This window comes from Neopsephotus bourkii, unplaced genomic scaffold, assembly GCF_033783945.1.
Source record: "Neopsephotus bourkii isolate Nb327-2 ecotype Australia unplaced genomic scaffold, CSIRO-AGI_Nbou_v1 NB_1630, whole genome shotgun sequence".
NCBI lineage: Eukaryota > Metazoa > Chordata > Aves > Psittaciformes > Psittacidae > Neopsephotus > Neopsephotus bourkii.
This window is the reverse complement of record NW_026902105.1, coordinates 11,629,380-11,649,874: the sequence shown is the minus strand read 5'-3', so window position 1 is coordinate 11,649,874 and position 20,495 is coordinate 11,629,380. Positions and strand designations below refer to the sequence as shown.

At 42.3% G+C, this 20,495-nt stretch overlaps 1 protein-coding gene across 1 annotated transcript in view; it reads right to left on the bottom strand.

The window, feature by feature from the left end:
- Positions 1-8,837: 8,837 nt before the first annotated feature.
- Positions 8,838-20,495, bottom strand: part of FER1L6 (fer-1 like family member 6) — a 55,733-nt gene continuing 44,075 nt past the window's right edge. The window contains exons 33-41 of the mRNA XM_061373540.1: positions 20,268-20,438; positions 18,990-19,150; positions 17,909-18,051; positions 17,244-17,332; positions 15,045-15,143; positions 12,583-12,824; positions 12,180-12,343; positions 10,415-10,515; positions 8,838-9,774 (exon numbers count right to left, since the gene is read on the bottom strand). Coding sequence (XP_061229524.1) covers positions 9,594-9,774; positions 10,415-10,515; positions 12,180-12,343; positions 12,583-12,824; positions 15,045-15,143; positions 17,244-17,332; positions 17,909-18,051; positions 18,990-19,150; positions 20,268-20,438 — 1,351 coding nt within the window. The 3' untranslated portion in view covers positions 8,838-9,593. The remainder of the gene's footprint in view (positions 9,775-10,414; positions 10,516-12,179; positions 12,344-12,582; positions 12,825-15,044; positions 15,144-17,243; positions 17,333-17,908; positions 18,052-18,989; positions 19,151-20,267; positions 20,439-20,495) is intronic.

Here is a 20,495-nt window from a genome sequence, read left to right as displayed (position 1 = left end):
TAGGCTTGATACGTTTTTCAGTCTGATTCCACCAAGGTTAAAGCAGCCACTTCCATTCCCAGTAGCCAAACAGGGACACTGTGCACAACCCACCATCCCAGCTATGTCCTCATATCCAGAGTGGATATGAGTCTTGTCTGAAGACAGTATGGTTGGTTATGGGAAGATGTTATTTGAATAGATGTGACATTCAAGCAGTAGCAAAGTATACGATGGATATTCCTGTTAAGGTATACTGTTATATAAAGACTTCAAAAAATCTTCCTAAAATCCAAACTCTTCCCAGTTGTTCTCTCAAAAAATGAACTAAGGAAACTTACAAAACTTCTGGCAAACATGAACCTGGTAATTAAAATTCATGCCTTACTGTATACCAAAAACCAGTGCCTCTGTAGCATTATTGCTTTTATAGTACATGATTTCCTTCTCCCTGATAACGTCTCCACATTTTCTAAACTATCTGGCCTTCTATTTCCTCAGGCAATATTTACCTCAGCACCTTTCTCTCCATCCCTATTATTATCTTTCCACTTGAGAGGTAACAACCACATTTCCTTCAGTGATGGTCTGATACAAAGTTCTTCAAACTATGACAACTTTGCTGTTATGTGCTTGTGAAGCTTCGTGCTACCTGGACTTGTACAAAGGATACTGTCCTGCACAATACCCTTGTCTCTAACCCAGAGCGGCATGCATTCAGCAAATGGACCACTCAGTGGGTAAGGAATTGGCTAGATAGTCTTTAGATATCTTGTCTTGACTTGATAATTTTTATATTCTTTAAAGAAATACTTATATGGGAATTTACTTTAGGATGTCAAAAAGACTGAGCTCAGTGCTGCAGCTTGCAGAGTAGGGAGTGACGCACTTGCATCACCAACATCCTCATTAGGCCAAGTGAATTTAGAGTCTCTGCAGCATGGTGACTGCACTTGCGTAACAGCCTTTCTGCTTAAGGACTTAATAAAAAAATATAACTGCATATAACTGTGAGTTATGCACTGTACAAACAGGAAATGAGGAAAAAGGGACAGATGGCAATACTCCAGGTAGGTGCCTCAAATTTTGCCCTTCAATGCTTTACCAGTTGTGCAATGGCAAGCCAATATATAAATTTCCAGGGATTTATGATTAGATGAGAGACTTCTGGCATGAGTCTGCTACATTTTGGTCAACTTTAAGAGGTGAACAGTGAAAGCACAGCACAGATTTTGGATGAAAATTGTCATCCCAATAAAAATGTAGTGGAAAAGGTAGATGTAATTGAAAATCACAACTGACTTCCTAGAATCTTCTCCACCTCATTCATTTTATTCATACTCTCTATTCTACTAATTTTCAAACTGAAATGTTACCCTTCTTTTGCTACAGCTGAGAAATTATTTAATGGGACTCCTTTCCACCTTTTGCAATAAAGGACTGAAACAAGCAAAATAGGAAAGGCAGAAGTTTGGTCTATTGGCCCAGCGTTGCTCTACTGTACTCTCCGGTTACTAACCCAGCACCATCTCATGGTTGGTTGATTGCTAGGTCTGTCGAAACAGCTTGTTCTAGGTCCCTGGTGCAAAGCAATCTGAATTCAGGAGATCTCTCTCCACCTTCACTCCAAATTGCCCTATGTGTGCTGTGTGTTCCTTTTCTCCAGCATTGTAATGCTCTTGTCTAGGAAGATTCAATTCTGCAGCCGCTGACTGCTAAAAATGTTCATGTCCCATCTCAGTATGTCCCTTAAGGTGTTACTTGCAACAATAGCTCATATCCAGGCTGGGGAGGTCCTCACATCAGGTGATGCAGTGAGGGGTGGTGGGGTGAGCATAAGCAGCTGACTGGCCTGCTTCTGCTCTGCCTCAGTACCTGTGCCACCATACCCATGTATATGAGCATCTGATGTTGATCCTGCCTTGATGTCTCTGCGTGATGTTCCTACACGCCACCCACTGCTTCAGAACTGCATCCAGTGATCCTGGATGGGGAAAATCGATCTCCAGGGCTGCAGTCAGACTGAAGGAGTTTAGAGAAGCTTTTTCTGCAGAGACATTTGTTGTTGATGGTTTTTTTATCTCCAGTCCTCGCCTTGAGTCCTGCACAACAGAAGACTGAACACATGAAATCCTGAAGCTACTAGCACTTTTTTATAATGGAGTGTTTCATCACAGTGATTCTTTCTTTACTGTGTGCTTACTTTCCTCTAAAATACAAAATTATCAGAAGCACACATTTGATGAAGGTTCCTTTCCAAATCCTTCAGCAGCAAAATCACTTACTTTCAAATTGTTGACTATATGAAGTTTAGCAATCTTAAGCCCTGCACAAATCAGAAACAAAACTCCCACTATATTTGGTGAGAGCAGAACTGCTTCCCATTTGATGCTTTGTTACAGCAGGAGTTGAACACTGGCAGAGCCATTTCAGATTAATGTTTAAACTATGCTGGGGATGGTTGACTACACAAACCATATTGTCTGATTGGTAATGAGCTGAGCATGAATGCTCTGGCACACCGGTGTTTCAGGAGCTCAGCTCTGATGGTGAGTCTCACCATGAGAGCTTTGCAAGATGTGAGCAGGATGCACACCAGCTGCTCACAGCTCAGTGGATGACTTGCAACTGCATGCACAGCATTTGGAGCCACAGTGAGTTTGCCTTCCTTTCAGTGAGGTATGTGGTAATGAATAAAACCAACCCGCAAGGCTTACTGTGTAAAAAAGACCTTATGACACAGGGATGGGGTTTGCAGGACTGAAAATGGAGATCATGATTATACATATTCATAAGTCAAGAGCCCACTGAAAGCTTGGAGTTAATGTAATCATAAGAAGTGCAATCAAAAAGCTCTCACATATAAGGTACTTGCAAGCTGCCTCAGGTTAAAATAACATTTTTCACTGACAAATTTGCCTTTCCCCCTTAAAAGCACTGACAAAACAATATTACCTGTGCTTCTGAGACAGGGATCGTCATTTGCTTGACTCCAAGAGAAACTGCCACTGGTTTTGAGCTGCAGACTGTCAGAAATGTGAACGAAGACCTCCAGAAAGCATTGAAATGCCATGGGACCCAGAGAGCTGAGGTGAGATCAGGTCATGTAGGGGTGGGCTACTGCTCTCAGACACTGATCCTGACCAGCACTGAGGAGCCTCAGCAGTGTTGGAGCCTGCCCACATCCCACAGGGTACCTTGGTCCAGCTGGTAAGTCTGCTCCTGTCATGCTCAAGCTGCTCTGGAACCTGGAGGTAGCAGGACCAGCTGTGACATTTGGAACTGATTCCTTCTTGGTGCTCCTGCTGTGGGTTGGGATGCACAGGAGCTGAGTTCCAGCACTAGGTCTGATCTGTGCTGCCAAGCCCTCTTGTAAAATACACTTTCTGTAGCTCATTTTCACTTATTTCCAGGCAAGCTGCATGTTTCCCAGTCCCAAGAGATGCAGAGATGCGATCCACCTGCTTTTACCATTTAATTTACAGCCAATTACCTAAAAAGTCAATATCACAGGCTCAGTAAACAACATGCAAGGATGAGCCCATTTAAACCAGGTGTGCATCTACTTTTCATTGCTGCTGGAAGATAAGCTTGCTCCACTGGTATTTAAAATGAAAGAAGAACCTGTGAGGTTGCTTTCTTCCAAAGAGAGAATTACTTGTCTGCTCTTGCAGCACTGGTGACTGGTGGCACGGTGGGAAAACAAACAGGGGGGTTAGCTGAGCACTTGGCAATAGTGAATGTTTAATTTTAGCAGTGAATGAAAGCTGATTGGGAAATTTGTTGTCTCATGATTAGGGACTGCAGGGAAAGCTTTGTGCCCATGAAGCATGCAGAAGAGAGGTCTGAAAGCAGAGAGTGGCCCAAAGGTACTTTACAGGTAGGATTTCTATTGCATACCCTGTTCGACCTTCAGCCCTATTGGATGGGATCAATTAACAAAGCAAGGCATGGTCCACAGGGCTTGTTAAATTACAGCTTTTCCAAGACCAGACTCAGCTAATGAGCTGATATTTCTCTCCCAAGCAGCCTGTCTGAGAGGTCCTTGGGATGCTCTCAGTGCCTCACCTTCCTCATAGGGGGAGCAAAATGAATGGGAGTAAATTCAGAGTCAAACCCATCACCTTTTGTGAAGGTACTGAAAGGTGTCAGTGTGTAGTTTTGTGTGCCCCAAGATAAGTGTCTTGCCATGAATAAATTAGCATATTTGAATACTAACCAAGTGGAACAACCTTTCAGGCAGAAGCCAGACCTTTTTTATTCTTTTCCTAAAAATAGGTCTTGTGCCTGGCATAAGCAGTGGAGTCTGACACATGCTCAAATCCCACAGGGAATTCAGTCAGCACCCCAGTGACTACAGGTGCAAGTGATTTACAGGTGCAGCTTCCCTCTTTGGGTCCAATGGGAAGAACACCTTGGATAACCTAACACCTGCTGGAAAGTAATTTGGCTGATGTAGTAAGAAATGGCTTTGCCAAGGGCATGTTCAGCTGCTCAGGATCTCACAGTCTGGAGCGTATTTGTGGTGCAGGCCCCCAAGGATTGATGCAAGAACTCAGCCTGGACCATGCCGTCATACAGCCCTGTGCACAGCTCTGCCACTGTCCCTGCTAGCTGGTTTCCATGGCTCATGGTCCAACCTCATACAGCAACCCCAAAATTTTCATCATCCCATGTTTCCCTATCCATAAGTCCATCTAACTTCTCAAACCACTGAACATGAATGGAAGCACTAAAGCCAATCTATAAAATTCAGCCCCAAAATTAGAGGTGATTTGGGGAAAGTGATGTTCTTGGAAATAAAGATGGTTTGGCTCTTAACCCATGGTGCTGAAAGGGCTCTACAGCCACAGGAATCTTTAATGGCTGTAATGAGATTTGCGCTACAAATGTAGTTGTTCCCAAACTTTCCTTTTTCAGCTGCCTGCACAATCTTTGGTTTTACAAACCAAAAGGCCCTGACCAAAATGTGTGGAGTCAGTATAAAGTGTTCAGCCTTTACATCCTTCCTGTCCCATCACAGATGTTATGGGGGGCGAAATTCTGACAAAGCATTCCAGCTAAACTTGTCAGGATGAATTTAATATATTGAAGAAGCAGAGCAGCATGGCTCTCACTAATCCTCTGATTAACAGGTTTATCTTGCTTAATAGGTTGACTTTCCTGTATAGTATTCAATCCAGTTATGTTCCAAGGCTCTAAAACAGCCTTTGAAGCTGCTGTCGTGTTGCACTTTCACACAAGCTGTGTGCATCCATCTGTACTGTTGGGTACCAGCTCTGGACAGCCATTGGTCAAAGGCAGAGCTGCTCTCTTCGGTGAAGTTATGCACACACCAAGAGTCAAGAACATAAAGGTGGTGTCAAAAGGCCACAGGTGTTTGAGCATTGCTTTGCTTAGCGTTTCAGTGAGGTTTTATTGCAACGGCTAATTAAAAGTTCATCTCGTGAACCAAATGCAGCCAAGTTTTATTTGCTGTACAGCCATATAGACAGGCCAATGCTTTGTCAGTATATCAGAATTATGTGCTTGCTTCTGGAGTGGATTCACTACTGCTTATCTGTCAGGGAAAAGAAACATCACTGAAAAATAAGTAAACAAAAAATAAATCCTTGCCTTTTCTGACAACATCTCTCATGCCAACAGCCTTTGGAGTTGCTTTTGCACTTGGCTCTTTTTCTTGTGTTTTCCTGATATCTGGCACGTAACTTGCAGGGCACATCTGCAAGCCTCAGCATGCCCTGGGCGCAACAAACCTATCTGGATTTCCTTGTGCCTGGAATCTGTCCCTTAGCCCAGTGGGGGCTGCAGCTGTAAACCCTGCTCATGGGTGCACGGTGCTTTGTTGGAGGATGGAGGTTTGTGAGGCAGGGCTTCTGAACAAGGTAGCTGGACCAGCTGTCATCACATTGGCTGCAGGTAGCAAAAGTGGGTTAAGGAATCAGTCTGAGGTATGGTACTACAGGGTGTCCAACTGCCCTAGTTCAGGGACTGAGGGTGTACAGAGATGCTTCTGGACAAGAACTGCAGAGAATAACAAAGGAGTAGAGTAAAAGGAAACCACTAGAGAAAGATGATGGCAGTATATATACTGTTCAAGCTTGCCACTTAGCAATGTAGAGATCTGAAGAGTTCTTGGTCTAGTATTGTTAATGTATTATTATGCACATTACAGTATTTCCCAGTCTCAAATGACTCTCAGTTTTGCCTACCAATGGATGCCAGATTTGTCTACTTGCCTTTATCAAAAGAAATTTGGAGAAGAAGTTTTATAACACCTGCAGGTCTGCCATGAACGGCAAGGGAAAATGCAGGATGTGGCTGGATATGGTAAACTGGATATGGTTTCCCTCCCCTTCACTGGCCTCCCTTTTATTGCAGCTTCTGGATCAGACTTTGCTTGCAATGGAATTGCTGCTTTCCACCTTGCACATTGGCAGGAGCCAGCTGCTTGCAGAAGGAATACTAGGCACCAGTGCAGCAAAAGGGGGAGGCAGTGCTGGTAACAGTGTCCTCCTGTGCTGGCAGGTCTAACAGTGCCCTTCTGAGGGGCTGCGCAAGTTCTGTGCTGTGATGAGCAGGTAACTCTGAAAGAGCAGGGTGCTGGAATTAGCTCATTAATTAGCTGTCAGTGTCATCAGAGAGAGTTCAGCCAGGGCCACTCTTCAGTCAGCAGGAGACAGGGAACTGCTACAGATCTTTCCAGATTGCTCTTAATGACGATGGCCTCTGTTACCCCCATGGAGTGCTGGGGCTCTGGCAGAGGCATCCAGGAAGCAGACGCAGAGTTCCTGCTAATTAATGTAGCTCTGATGAGTTTCCATAGCTGCTCGCAGAAGTGATTAAAAGAGACGCAGTCTGGAAGATTTTTGTAAATTCTCCTTTCTCCATTAGAAACCTATGAAAAGTTGTTATCTGTTTGCTTTTGAGACTTCATTAGAAAGTGCGAGCGAGAGGTGGTTGTCATATACCAAATGTCTGGGAACCTGGAACCAGATCTTGGGTTGGGCTTTTCCCCAGTCACAAATAACTGATTAAAAAATGTACAAATTAGTCTGGAAAGAGACAGCAGTCTGTACTTTGGAGCTGAAGGCAAGCAGGCTCTTCAGTTAAGCCCATAAATACCCCTTTTGGACTTCACAGCTGGCACACAGAATATGAGGAGCTTCTGGCAATTAAAAGCCATTTCTGCAACTAATGTCTGAAGCTATGATCACATGAACATCAATCATAGTGCCTTCAACCTTTTCTGAGTAGGAAAAAAATCTCTTTACAGGTAAAATCTGTAAAGAGATTCTTTGTCCAGAATCCTAACTTGCAAAATTTGGGGGAAAAAACCAAACCAAACCAAAGCAAACCACAAAACTAAACAAAAAATACCCAACTCCCCAAATCCAGGAGAGGCTGTTTCTTATTGGACATTAAAACCCAAAGAATTAAGTCTTCCAAGAGGCACAGAGCTGTTGAATTTGTTGCCTGAGAAGAATGATAGCTGCAGGATAAGCATGTATATAGTGTGTTTTGGAGCTTAGCTTTCCCCTATTCCTTTGCTTTGTAGCATAAATTGTTCTGCCAATCCACAAATTCAATTCAATAGAATATTAATGCAGTCTAGCTACGAATGTCCACTCGCAGTGTGGTAATTTCACCAAAACTGAGTATGCTGCACACAATTTCTACCAGTCACGTTGTTATCTTCCCTTTTCTAAATGTCTGCAAGAAGCTAAAAAAGTAAAAAGACTGGGCTTTCAAAAAAAAAAAGAAGTATCTTTTCCTTATAGCCTGAAAATTGGAGGACCCATTTTGAAAGCTCTGCTTTCATCTTTATCACAATGGTTGTTAAGTTAGGTGTCTGTACATGGGAATTTTTACAGATTTAACCTCTTACTGGTGCTTCTCATGGTTTGCATGAAAACCTCTCTGTGCCCTTTCAAAAGGCACAGTCCATGGCAGAGCCAGCAAATGGTGTCAGATCTCTCTATTTGTGGTGCTTTTCTACAGGAGAATTCAAGTGCCAGCACCTGGCCTGACATGTGGTTATGTCCCTTGTGTAGGAAAGGACTGGTCTGCCTCTTAAGCTAAGCCTGGTTTATCCCAAAAGCTGTATTCTCCTTGAAGCATTTCAGGGATACAAGCTGATTGATAGGTTAATTTGCTTTCAATTAATCACAGTTCCCCTGGACTGACCTTCTGATCTGTCTGTTTTGTGGCATTTCTAGCATTTTGGAGCTGCTACACTGCAGCCCACAGCTGTACAATCACACTGCTGACTGATGCACATGTATTTTGGGAGGGAGGCAGATGTGCTGCTTCATTCACAGCAGAAGCAAATCAGCCCTTTGCCAAGGTCACACCAAGACAGGAGAAGTATGTTCCTGCTGCCAATGGGTCCATGCCAGGGCCAAGGGGCTACATGGCAAAGAAAGGAAAAGAGACCTCCAGAGAAGATCTTTGGAAAGGATGCTAAGTTGCAGATGTGAGTGTAGCAAATCTGGACAGCGCATTGTACCAGCCCAGTCCTACACACTGCTGGGATGCTACCTTGCCATATGAAATACAGACTAACTGCACAACACACAAAAAATGGCATGAGTCTGGTGAGTTTTGCAGAAATGACTTTTCAGATGATGCTGAGTGTGTCCTTGCTGGCACAGCACAGGGCTGGGCTTGAAAGCTCATCCTCCACCACAGCCTCAGAGCTGCACCTTGCCGGAGCCAGGGCTATCTGGGATGCTGCTGTTGTCCTGCCTCTGCTGGGTGTTTCAGCTTGGTAGGAGCTTGCCTTGCAGGGAATCAAGTGCTGCTTTTGCCTGTCTCACTCTATAGACATGGAAGGGGAATTAGAAATTATAATTTTTTCCCCAGTCCCTGTTTTTCTTGTGGTAGTTTAAGCTCCATTGTTGTGGTGGCTGTTGAGGGAAGCCTATGCTTGAGTTTTCCTGAGGGTTTTGTGATGGGCTGGGGTGTTATAAGTGGGAGGTCATTTCAGTCATCTTGTCCTAGCAGGGCTGCTGCTGCTGCTGTTGTCCAGAGCCAAGGCTTGGTCCTGGATCGATGTATGTAAGATTTCTTTATAGAGCATAGAACTCCTACTGAGAGGTTCAGGATGAATTCTGCACATGAAACCAAATGAGACAATTTTACCTTAGGTCTTTTTTTAATATACCTTTTAGCTCAAAATAATCATATTGTTATAAGTTCATTGAATAACAGTTTAAATAATTAATTACAAAACTACACAAAGACTGAACTATTCATTTAACTTGGTGCATGTTTTGCTCTTAATATTTAACAATTTGCCTGTAATAATAAATACGAGACTGACAAATCAGTTTCTGTATAGCACTGAGGAATTTACATTTAACTAAGTTTTAGGTGCAGAATCAAACTTTAATTGCCAATAAAGCTGCACCACTATATTAATAATAAGCTGGATCTGAATAAGCAGCCAAAGACGACGTTAAAATATTCTAGATCTCCAGTTTCTGATGCAAATAGTTGTGATTTCTTTTTACAAGGAGTGAAGTGTGTTTCAGGTTGATTAATTCTGTATGCCTGACTTTTAACTGAAGTGTCTACATATGACTGGTTACAATGAGAACCATAACCTATTCTCATCCTACAACTATCCTGTGACTGATTGCACCTGGCAGCGTGTAGATGAAGAGCACCAGGAAGACGACGAGAATGAGCAAGATTATGCCGATGATGATGTACTTCTTGTAATTTCTCCAGATCAGGTGATACAAACACTTGAAAGGGTTTACAAACCAAGAGAAGGATGTGTCTGGTCGGCTAAAGGGGAAGAAAGAAAAAGAGGAAGAAAAATGTAAAAGCAGATCCAGCTATTTAGAGTTGCATACTCTAAAATTTACTGAATCACAGACTTGAGTAACAAAACCATTGGTCTGCACACTCCAACTACTTAAGGGCTTTTCATAATCTTTAAAGACAGAGAAAAAAAAAGCCAGACTGTTGCTCATTTAATTTTTTCTTTGCAATGTAGGCAGTAGGATTTGGTACTGGTAAGAGCATAGCATTTCTTATAATAGAGTATGTCTGGAAAAGCACCCTCTCTTGATTGGCAGAGATGAAGAGATGGATCACTGCATGGATAACTTTAGCCAGCACAAAATTAGACTCGCTGCACTTTATTTCTCATTTGCATATTTCTCTTTAGTTCCTGGACATTTAACCTTTGCTACCTTTGCTCTGGTACATTAAAGAGTCTGCTACTGTCTAGTAGCTCCTAGAAGATAATTTTGGGTTTGAAATTGTTTTGTTTCTTAATTAAAAGTATCTCTGCTTCTCTGTGTGTTTAATTTTGTCGGTTCAATATATACGTTTTAGGATAAAGACAGGATAAGGAAATAGGAGACTGTCTCCTGCTGAATGGCCCTATTCCAGCTTGTTCAATGAATATGCCCCTACTCACTTGGGTTTTTCCAAAGGCTCAGGCTCCTTGCGAGCTTTGCCTACTGGATTCTTCTCAGCTTCTTCTGCTGTGACTAAGTGAAACTCAGCTTCCACCTTGCCCTGGATTGGAGAGATCATACGTAAGCATCCAAAACTGGATTATTTTCAGCAAATCCCAGTGGGATTTGGCTTGTGGAAAAATTATGAAACCAGATGAGAAAATAAAAGGAAATTGATTAAACAAAATAAGACCAAGCCTTTGTAGTTACAAAGAAATCATGAAGGAAAACCCAGACACCAAATCCCTGACTTACACTCCAGGAACGTGAGGCATCCCTGTGGAAGACAGGGGCACCAAGAGATGGAAGTGAACTGGGAGAAAGAGAATCAATTGTATGAGAGTTGAGAAATTGGAGCTAAAGCAGGATTTGAGAGTGCAGCCTATTCACTAAATCCATAAGAAGTACACAATCACCTTCAATCTGAAGAAGGCAATGAACTTAAAGTTGACACTTATTAAAACATTATTCCTGCTGGAATGGACAGAAATATGAAAGAAGGTGAGATTTACGAAAACCCTTGGAGAATCAATGGAAGTCTAGAGAGAGACAGGGAGATCCCCTGAAAAAGGTCAAAGCAGGTGAATTTGTAGAGGGCTATACTATGGGAAGGTGGCTTGCAGCTCTTGGTCTCCAACTACACTGATCCCAGAACTGGGCTGCAATGATGCCCAGGTTCAAATTCAAGCTCCCAAAGTTCTCTGTGGCCATGTGAGCACATCAGCTTGGGTTTGTCTTCATTAGCTCACACAGCTCTGTTTCATGCTGTTTCATGTAGACATGCCCCCAAGACCGTATTCAGAGTTACCTATCAGTAAGTACTTCATGCCTAGATACATGCCTTCCACTTACGAAACAGAGGATCAGAGTTGTCGTTCATTTGCCCTGATTGTCCCTAAATTGCTGCAACAGTACAAAGGACTATTAAAGACAGGTAAAATGGAGAAGTTCTGTTATATACTGAGAATTTCAGCATAGCTCCATATTATACACAGAGAGCACTACAACATTACGAAGAGAAGTTGCACCAGCAAACCCTGAGATAAATGGCTATGTACATGCTGAGTGAGATTTACACCCTGCTGCAGGTCTTGTTACACTAGAGGCTTTAGGTAGGTGAAAATGTGTATATCAACATTTATGTTCTTCTTAGGAAAATACTTCTAATGTAACAAGTCCTGTAGAGTTTGAGGGAAGCTGTCATTTTTCTTTGTATTCCTTTATATCAATTGTACCCTGTCACTAAACCAAAATATATTGGCTTATTGAGCACTCTTCAACAAAAAGAGAAGACTGTGCTCTTTCTATTTCAGACGTGTCACTAGCAAGGAGAAAAACGGTAGACTCCAAAATCAGTTTCTTTGCCCTGGCTGAAGTGAGAAATAAACAGTAAAGAAATAAAGAAGCAGGTGAAATTCCTCCCAGGACTTACTCAGCTGACAGAAAGTTGGCTGGAACCACCTAATTTCCACTCTACCCATCCAGTGTGCTGGGATATGAACAGTGAAAGAACGCAAAGAAAAAGTGCAGAGTGCTCTGTGATTATCTGAATGGGTTCTATGGGGAACCAGTAAAGATGATTTGGACTTTGGATGAGTCCCATGGGTTATCAGTGGTGGTTGTTTTGCAGATGCCATATCCAAAATCAGCATGTGTCTGTCTCAGGATCTCAGCAGAGCATATTAGACCCAGAGAAAAGCTACTCATCTGTAGCAAGCTGCCTACCGTGAGCTCCCCAGCCTTGATGAAAGGCCACCAGCCTCTGACACGCTTCTGCTGAAATATGGAGATCTTGTTTTCTTCACTTGCTGCCACAACCATGCCCAGGTCACAGCTCTTGGATGTCTTTGCTGCTCGAGGAAATCCATTCAGGTTCAGCTCAAGAGTGCCTGGAGGGAGAAATGGTGTGATAACTCTCAGAGACCAGACAGACATGGAAGCGTTCAGACAGCAGCTCCTAGGTGGGATACATGGAGCAGCAGCTCCAAGAAATGTGTAAGTTTGCAGTGTGGTGCTTCAGAGAAGGGCAAGTAAAAGTTGGGTCATACACTGCTTTGTATGTACCTCTACAATACACAGGTCTGATGAGACCTCAGGTGAAGTTCAGGCAGTTCCATTACATACTTACCCAAGAAATCATCTGAAGAGAGTCTTTCAAAGTCCCACACCTGAAGCACCAGCTCAGCAGGTATTTTGTGCTCTGTCTTTTCCAAGGAAAATATGTTTTCTCTTTTACTAACCACCATTTGTTTCTCTGCTGGGAGGTAGTGGAACGGGAACACAAAGCGCCAGTTGAAGTTACCCTCTCCTGTCAAGGAGTTGTAATGTACGTCTGTCTCCTGCTTGTCCTCTTCCAGGCCCTTTATCCACCTATGGCAAGCACTGCTGTCAGCCGGGGAGCTTGAACTGTGGTTATCATTGGTTACAGGCATGATCATTTACTAATTCCTACCTAATCAGTAGGAGGCAACACACCATCCAGGACTGTTACACACACCAACAATCAGCTGGCCACTTGCTATTGGCCAAGATCTTTGTCTTCCTTGGGACAGGCAAGACAGCATCAGTCATTTGCCCACTAGTAATCACCCTGTATTCATGTTGTGCCACTCTAATAAATCTGTGACAATGTTCCAAAACTGATTTCAGTGCTCAGTATTAGAATCTAAATTGTTTTCAGTTGCTGTTTGGGGGTACAAACATGGCATAAGTATGGTCGGAAAAGTCTCTAGTTTTCCTTGTGATTTTCTCTTGATTTCTGCTACAATATGAACCACATCTGATGTGCAATGCTATGGTACAAAAGGACAATGCTTTCCTCAACATAATCTTCTCTTCTGAAGAGCTCCACTGAGGTTATGATCCAGCTAGGTGTTTTAGTTCTGAAGATGATTTATCACAGCTTGAGTAAAGATCAACATTTTGTGCTTGCATTCAAAGAGTGGCTTTTCCCCTGCAAGCCCCATTATTTCAAAAGGGAATTGGGAAAACCAGTAACAATATACCAAGCACAGCACTGCACCAGTGAAATTCCATGCTTCATGACAGATTCTGTGCCATGTACACTGCCTGAACATAATGAGATTTGTGTCCTCATCATTAACACACAGAAGCAGTTAGTTTTCCCCTCCTGCCTTTCCCTGTCAGACTGCTCTGACACTGGTAGTGATGTCCTCATGTTGTCACACAGCTCGGCACAAGGACTGGCTCCTATTTATTTCCTCAATTTTTCAAACTCAGAGCTACTCTGCTACTGCTCTGGACACCTTAGTTCATTGCTGAGTTGGCTATATCTCTGTGAACTCCAGTGGTGTTCTGATAGCTCCTCTCAGGGAACTGCAAGGGGAGGTTTGTTCAGCCAGTGTGTGCAATAACTGCAGTTGCAGCATGCTGAGGACTACATGGTTGTATTAGTGCGTGCTTCACTTGGGCTAATTTCACCTGCTTTAAAGGAGTTGTACCATTCGTGGTGCCCCACACAGCTTGGTCAGAGCTAACTCAAGTTTTCCTACTAAAATGTGTGTAGATATACCCTACAGAGGAGTAAGAGCTGCTACCAGGCTGCCCTGTCCTTATGCTTCCTTTGGATTTGTTATGACGTTCACATGATTTCCAGAACCTGCAAAATGGAAAATACCCTCTTTTCTCTGCCCCGTTAGTCCCAGTGCTTCCCTCAGTGGTTAGTGGCAATACAGCAACAGGTTTTTAGGGAAAATCATTTTGCCATATTTCTAGTGTCCTACAAACTCAGATTTTTCCAGGACTCCACAATGATGCAACTCGTATTAACATATAATCCCACTCTTTAATAGTGGAAACAGCAAGAAACCTAACACCAGTCTCAGACCTGAGATTTGCAATGCTTCTTATTTATGCCATAATTTCCCCCCAGTCTGTCTGCTACCTTTATTCAGATACTGCTCAGAAGCTCAAAGTGCAGAGCAGTACTCCAAAACAGGAAAGCAACTTGAAGAAATAACCTGCTGCAATCTCAGGAAAGAGCCAAGGTTCGAGTGTCAAACTCCCCTTTCATTCTCTCTTTTCATTTTATCTTTTACTTTTTATCCCAGTAACATCTGTGAAGCTGTGATAGGCATTTAGTATGCAGCAAGAAGAAGTTGAAGAGCAGAAAGCCCGCATTTGGTGTTCTCAGCACGGCCATGGTCATTCACCCACACATTCCCTACACGAGGTCAGGAAACATTTCCAACAGAGGTAGGCTGGCAAACACCTGCTTTAGTTTTTAATGTGGTCATCATTCCCCTTTCTCTGATTATGTCAAACCTCTCTGGATCTGTGTGAGCTTTTACAGTGCAGGTCCTGTAAGTGATCTCTGCTCAGCTGTTGGCTTGGTTCTCATCTTGTGCCATCTCTGCTTGAACAGTAAGTAACGACCAGTGTCATTTCAGTTACTGGATTTTAGGATGCCAAAAAAGAAGCAGTGTCAAATATAAATGAGTAATTTGAGCAGCCATTTAGAACAAAGTACCAACGTTACAGAAACAACCTATATTCTCATGACATTTTTGTTGTCTGAATTTTGAATGAAATATTACATGTTCTCTTGAAGACAAGTCCTGAAAAACTTACCCTTTTACATAGATATCACTTGATTTTTGTCCCGTAAAGATATTTTCATCTTCTAGAATTACATCCTCTGTATTCCAGATTATTACCCTCAGTTCATAGCTGAAAAAGAAAACAAAGTAGCCCTGTATACACTCAAGCTCTGGTCAGACACTAATGTAAACCCCTATCAAATCATACTTTTAAAAGTGAGAAATGTTGTATTTTTGCAAAACTCTTAAAATAGTATCAGCCTCAGATTTCTTCTGTTTACAAAAGTCTAGTGATAGAGTGAGCATGTGGTTCCTTTCAGCACTTGGAGTGTGCTGGATTACAGCAGGGTCACTGCCAGTTTTGGAGGGATGGAAAATTCCTTGGTTTTTATGTGCCTGTTCCTTTTCATTTCTTTCCACAGAAATGCTGCAGTGAAACAAAGCAAAACTGGTATGAACAACATCACCAGAGAAGTCTGCAAAACAGTGAGCATCTTGCTAATAAAACCCAGAGCAACCTGTGAGGTGCTTTTCAGTAGAAATGCCTAAAAACATTGTGTTTGGTGCAATCCAGTGTATTAAAAGGGAAGAGAAGCAGTCTTTAGAGATATTTTCATTTAAACAAGTACAATCATCTTTAGCAAGCCACGGTAAAAGGAACTGACATTTTCCCATCTTTTTCACTCCCTATATACAGACATTTATAGGGGCCACACAAAGCTTTAGAAGCTTAAACTGAAATACAGATGTTGCAGGTGACATAAAAAATTATACTTAAAAATCTAGGTATGCATTGAGTCATTGTATGAATTGCAAAATGAAAAGATCCCCAAACTTATGTTTGAGAACACCAGTGAATGATTTTTCTGATACGACATGTGTTGTCTTCATAATAGCCTCAATCTCAAGTGTGAAATAGTTTGCCTTAGAAGTTACCAAGTACCCTATGTCATAGAATCATAGAATCAATTAGGTTGGAAAAGACCTTTAAGATCATCAAGTCCAACCATTACCCCAGGACCAAGACCAGCTGCCAAGACCAGCTCTTAAGGACATGTTGACTACGAAAACCAAGCCTCCACACACTGGGCAAAGAAATCTTCATTTGCTGTGCTCCATCAGAGCCTTGTTCAGTTGTCAACCAGAAATGTTTCCACAGAGTGTTTAAAGTCTTTTGGAGCCTGCAGCCTGTTCTGCTGCAGCAAATAAGCATTTCACAGCAAAATATGTAACTCATCCTTGCATGTTTACTTTCTTATAACAAATGGTTTGACAAAACTTTTCCCTGCTTTTGTAGACTACATAAATGGCAGCAACAGTTTGTTTTCATGGGTATGGTTGGTTTTAAAGCTACTTGGATCGGACAATTCTTCTTGTTAAGGAGCTTTGTAGACAGTTCTGATCTGAAGAAAGTAATTGTTACAAGGACTCTTACTTTTGCCAAACCTTGGCTTATGTCAAAGGAAAGGAAAATAAATAAGTTTTTAATGACGTTGTTTCTTGTTCAAACATAAATACAGGAATAGTACCTGATGATGCTTCAGACATAAAATTCTCAGGAAAGGTCTTGCTGAAGTAATGGAATAAAGCTGATACAGACAGGCTGAGAACTCTGTTGCTTATTTTTGTATTTCATTTGCATCCAGTTAGAATGAAGGACCATGTGTAGTGCTCTATATAAAGCAGCATAAGTATCTGTGTGAAATCTGAGAGGTTATTCTAAAAGTATCTCTTCTATCTGCTGCTGCTTTATGTGTTCCTTGGTCTTGTCTTTGCACAAAGTGATGGAAATGCGATAGGTTGCATTTCCATTGCAAGACGTCAACCGGGGTCAAGTAAATTATCTGGCTGAAAGAGGTAGTGAAATTGGAATGACTTCTTTCAGCTCAACAAGCGGATGATAACATCAGACACGTTAAGGGACTCCTGCCTCCAGCCACTTGCAATCTCTATATGAAAAAAAGGGATATCTTTCTAAGAGAGATTTGTGATAGTCCTTGATGAAAAAATCACCAACAGTTCTTTGAGTTGTCTAATGGAGGAGACTGAACTAGATGCTCTGGTTTGACTTGAAGTCATGTGAACCTAGGGAAACTTTTCTCAGGATTACAGCAGTTTGTTGTGGTAGTTCTTTTTATAGTTCTTTCCATAGTTCTTTCTAGACACTTGAGGAAGACGCAGTCTTTGAAGACTTATGCCACTGTGCTGGAAGGAAAGTACAGAGTATTACCCTTTGGGTTTTCTTGGTGAAATGTCCACTGGGGGTCCTGGCAGGGGCATATCTTTAGGAAACATGTCAACCCACATCTGTACACGACCCTTGAAAGCAAAAAGATAAACATATCTGTAAACCCTGTTTAGAGAGACTTTAAATGGATTTAAATGTAGTTTTGACATCCAAAAACCACTGCTTCCTCTATAAGCACCAGCCAGCTCACTATCCTGTAACTATGATCTAATCTATAAACTTACTATAAAATATTTTTTTTCCATGCTATTGTTCTATCAATCTCTCAGGAATTTGGTGAAATTGAAATTGAGCTCAAACACTGGCAATTTCAAGGTAGATTCCATATAAAAATAGTATGTGATGAACAGAAAAGAGCCCCATAAGTCTAAATACAAGCAGAGTTTGTGTTAACTTAATAAAGTAAAGCATTTAAAAGCATGAAAATATGCGATTGCACCTTGTGTGATCACCATGTATTTAAGTAACTGGCTCTATACATACATGTGTGACAGTTTCCAGGTTGATACTGTACAAAATCACATGTATAGTACAACACTTGGATGCTGTTTCTGTGCGTTTGCAGATGCAAATAAAAACCACAATAACTGGAGGAAAAGAAAACTGCTCCTGGGTCTACCATCACCACCACCTCTGAGCGGCTCTACCTGTTCTATGCCTGGCTTATCCTTATGGTACAGAGGCCGAGTCTCAATGTGCTCTGGGACCAGTTTGTACCCAGCTCCAGGAATTTCTTCCCAAGTATGTAAAACCTTTAAGGAGAGGTGTTCATACGATTCTGTTGGCTCCTCTATAGCAAAAAGTAAAACAAAAAGAACAAAGGCAGCTGAATTATAATGTTGAATCCCTTGGTAAAATGTTCCATTAATTATTAAAGATGGTCATTAAAAATTTGCTTTAGTTAAAGTAAACGTTTTACGAATTATTCCAGCTAAGTAACGAGAGGTCTTGAAATACATTTGATTCTTGTAAATAAGGGTACCCAAAGGATAACTGGAGTATTGGAACTTAGGCAGCAGTTTATCTGTAAAACACAGCAAATAATTTCACTATTACAACCAGCAGTTTTTCACAGGAAGGTGGAGAAACTGCTCTTACAGAAAACTGCAAATCTGTTTTTTTGCAGCTCACAGAAGACAAGGAAACTTAGATTTTGATGGAGCTGGCAGTAAATAGGCACTAGTAGTTATATCTACACTCCATTTTGCCTTGTGATGGCAACAGCAAAGACCCCCCTGGAGAACCAAATCACACCTCAAGGGAAGAGGGTTGAAGTCCATGGGCAAGAACATGTCACCTTCTGATGTGCTCAGCTTGGCCACTGAAGGAAGTGAAACCCCAGAGAATGGCACCTCTAGGAAGGATCAATGCTAATACTGAAAGCAGGGAGGATACTGGAAAGCAGAGAAAGCCTTTTGAGCTCTTGAGCTTCTCTTTCCTCCTTTTTTGTGTGGGCTCTACGCAAAAGAACACAGATTACTGAGGAGGGGTGTCTTCTAGATTAGGAGAGAAATACACAGGTAAGAAGCAAATTAAGACTTCTCTGTGTCAGGAAACTGTTATGAGTTTTCCTGTGGGTGCTATCTCTGAGGTTTTGGTAGTTGACAAAAGGCTTGTTTGGGATTTAAAGAGTTGGTATTAAACCCTTCGTAATGGCCACAGCTACAGCCTTTGCAGGCTGTTGGTACTGCTACAATGCAGTTGAAGAATGATGAAGTACTTCATTACCATTCTCATCTTCTGTGAAGACTGTTTGTCCCTTAAAGACTTTTGTTCCTACTTGTATCTCCCCTGGCCGCATGAACGGTCCACTGATTCTGTAGTCCTTACACAGCTTAGTGAGGATCTCACTTGGTTTGGTAGCATCTCGCCATGCATTGTACCCTTCTCTGCAAGGAGGGAACAGAGAGTGAAAAGAAATGGGTGAGTTTGCATTTAGCAAAGTGCACTGACTAATCAGGACTTCCCATGAGGAGGTTTGCTTTGTGGTCAGTGGCCAAACTTTCCCCTTGGTTGTCCAGCACTAGCTCTTATTTGAGACACCCTCTCTGCCTGCTCAGGTTGAAGCAGCCTTACCCATAGCTTAGATGAAGTAGCCCAGGCATTGGCATGCTCCCCTAAAAAGAAAAGGACCAGAGCTCATTCCCTGTTTTACCTAAAGGATTCAAGCTACATGTTCCACCTGCAGTTAAGGAGAAGTGTTCTGTGGCTCCCACATGCAGAGGAGAAGCTGATATTTGGGACCTGGAACAAGCTCATGAGGAAATACATCACACTGGAGACTGACCTGGCAAAGGAAGCCTTGGGGTTTTGTCTGTGCTCCTGGATTTCTTTTCTGCATTGCCTGCCTTTTGTTTGTTGGTAAAATAAAGAAACAACCATAGGAGAAGAACCCCAAACCCACATGTCCCAGGCCAGTGCTCTGCCCTAGGCCAGTGGAGCTATTTTAGTTTTACTTTTCTTTGCATTAATTCATCTTTGTCTGCAATACCTTTGAGAAGGCAGCCATATGGCAGTGACTAGGAGCTCAGCATCACTGCCCTGTGGCTCATCTCTGCTACAGAGGCCATGCCAGCATCCCCTCTCTGCTCCTGCTTCCCCCAGGCCCATCGCAGCCCCATCAGCCCTGTTCCAATCACTCCAATCGCAGCTGAGTAACGGAGAACAAAGTAGAGTCCTGTCATAACTTCTCTGGTAGGTTTTTTATCACTTCCCCTTTTATGCCTATCCGAAGGCAATTTATTAAGCAGGTATATGTTACACATAGGCTGGTTACTATCTAAAATACCTGGTGAACAAACAGTGCTGTTAGTTTTAAAATCCCCACTCCCTACTGAGGCTGGCAGCTGCCCAAAGCCACTGTTAATCTCTTGGGTGAATTTGAATTAAAATACCTCCTGTGATGCTTTAGTGCTGAAGAAAGTATAATACATAGGCACATCTGGAATTTCTCTTCCAGTCAAGTGACTCGCTGTGTGCGCTGTTGCTGTCTGAAGAGGTACTTACATTTCATATTGACTTTGTAAGCCACAGGTAGCTCGATGCCTGCTGTAGAAACGGTTTTCCAAATCGATTTTAGTCTCTCCAATGAGATCATCTGTTCCCACGAAGTCATGGTCATAGATCAGGACTGTGAGCAAGGAATCCTTGGGGAATGTAGCTTGGATTTCAAATGATCTACGGCAAAAATTGAGACCTATGTGCAGTCAAATCAGTTTTGAAGCTTAAAAGGTT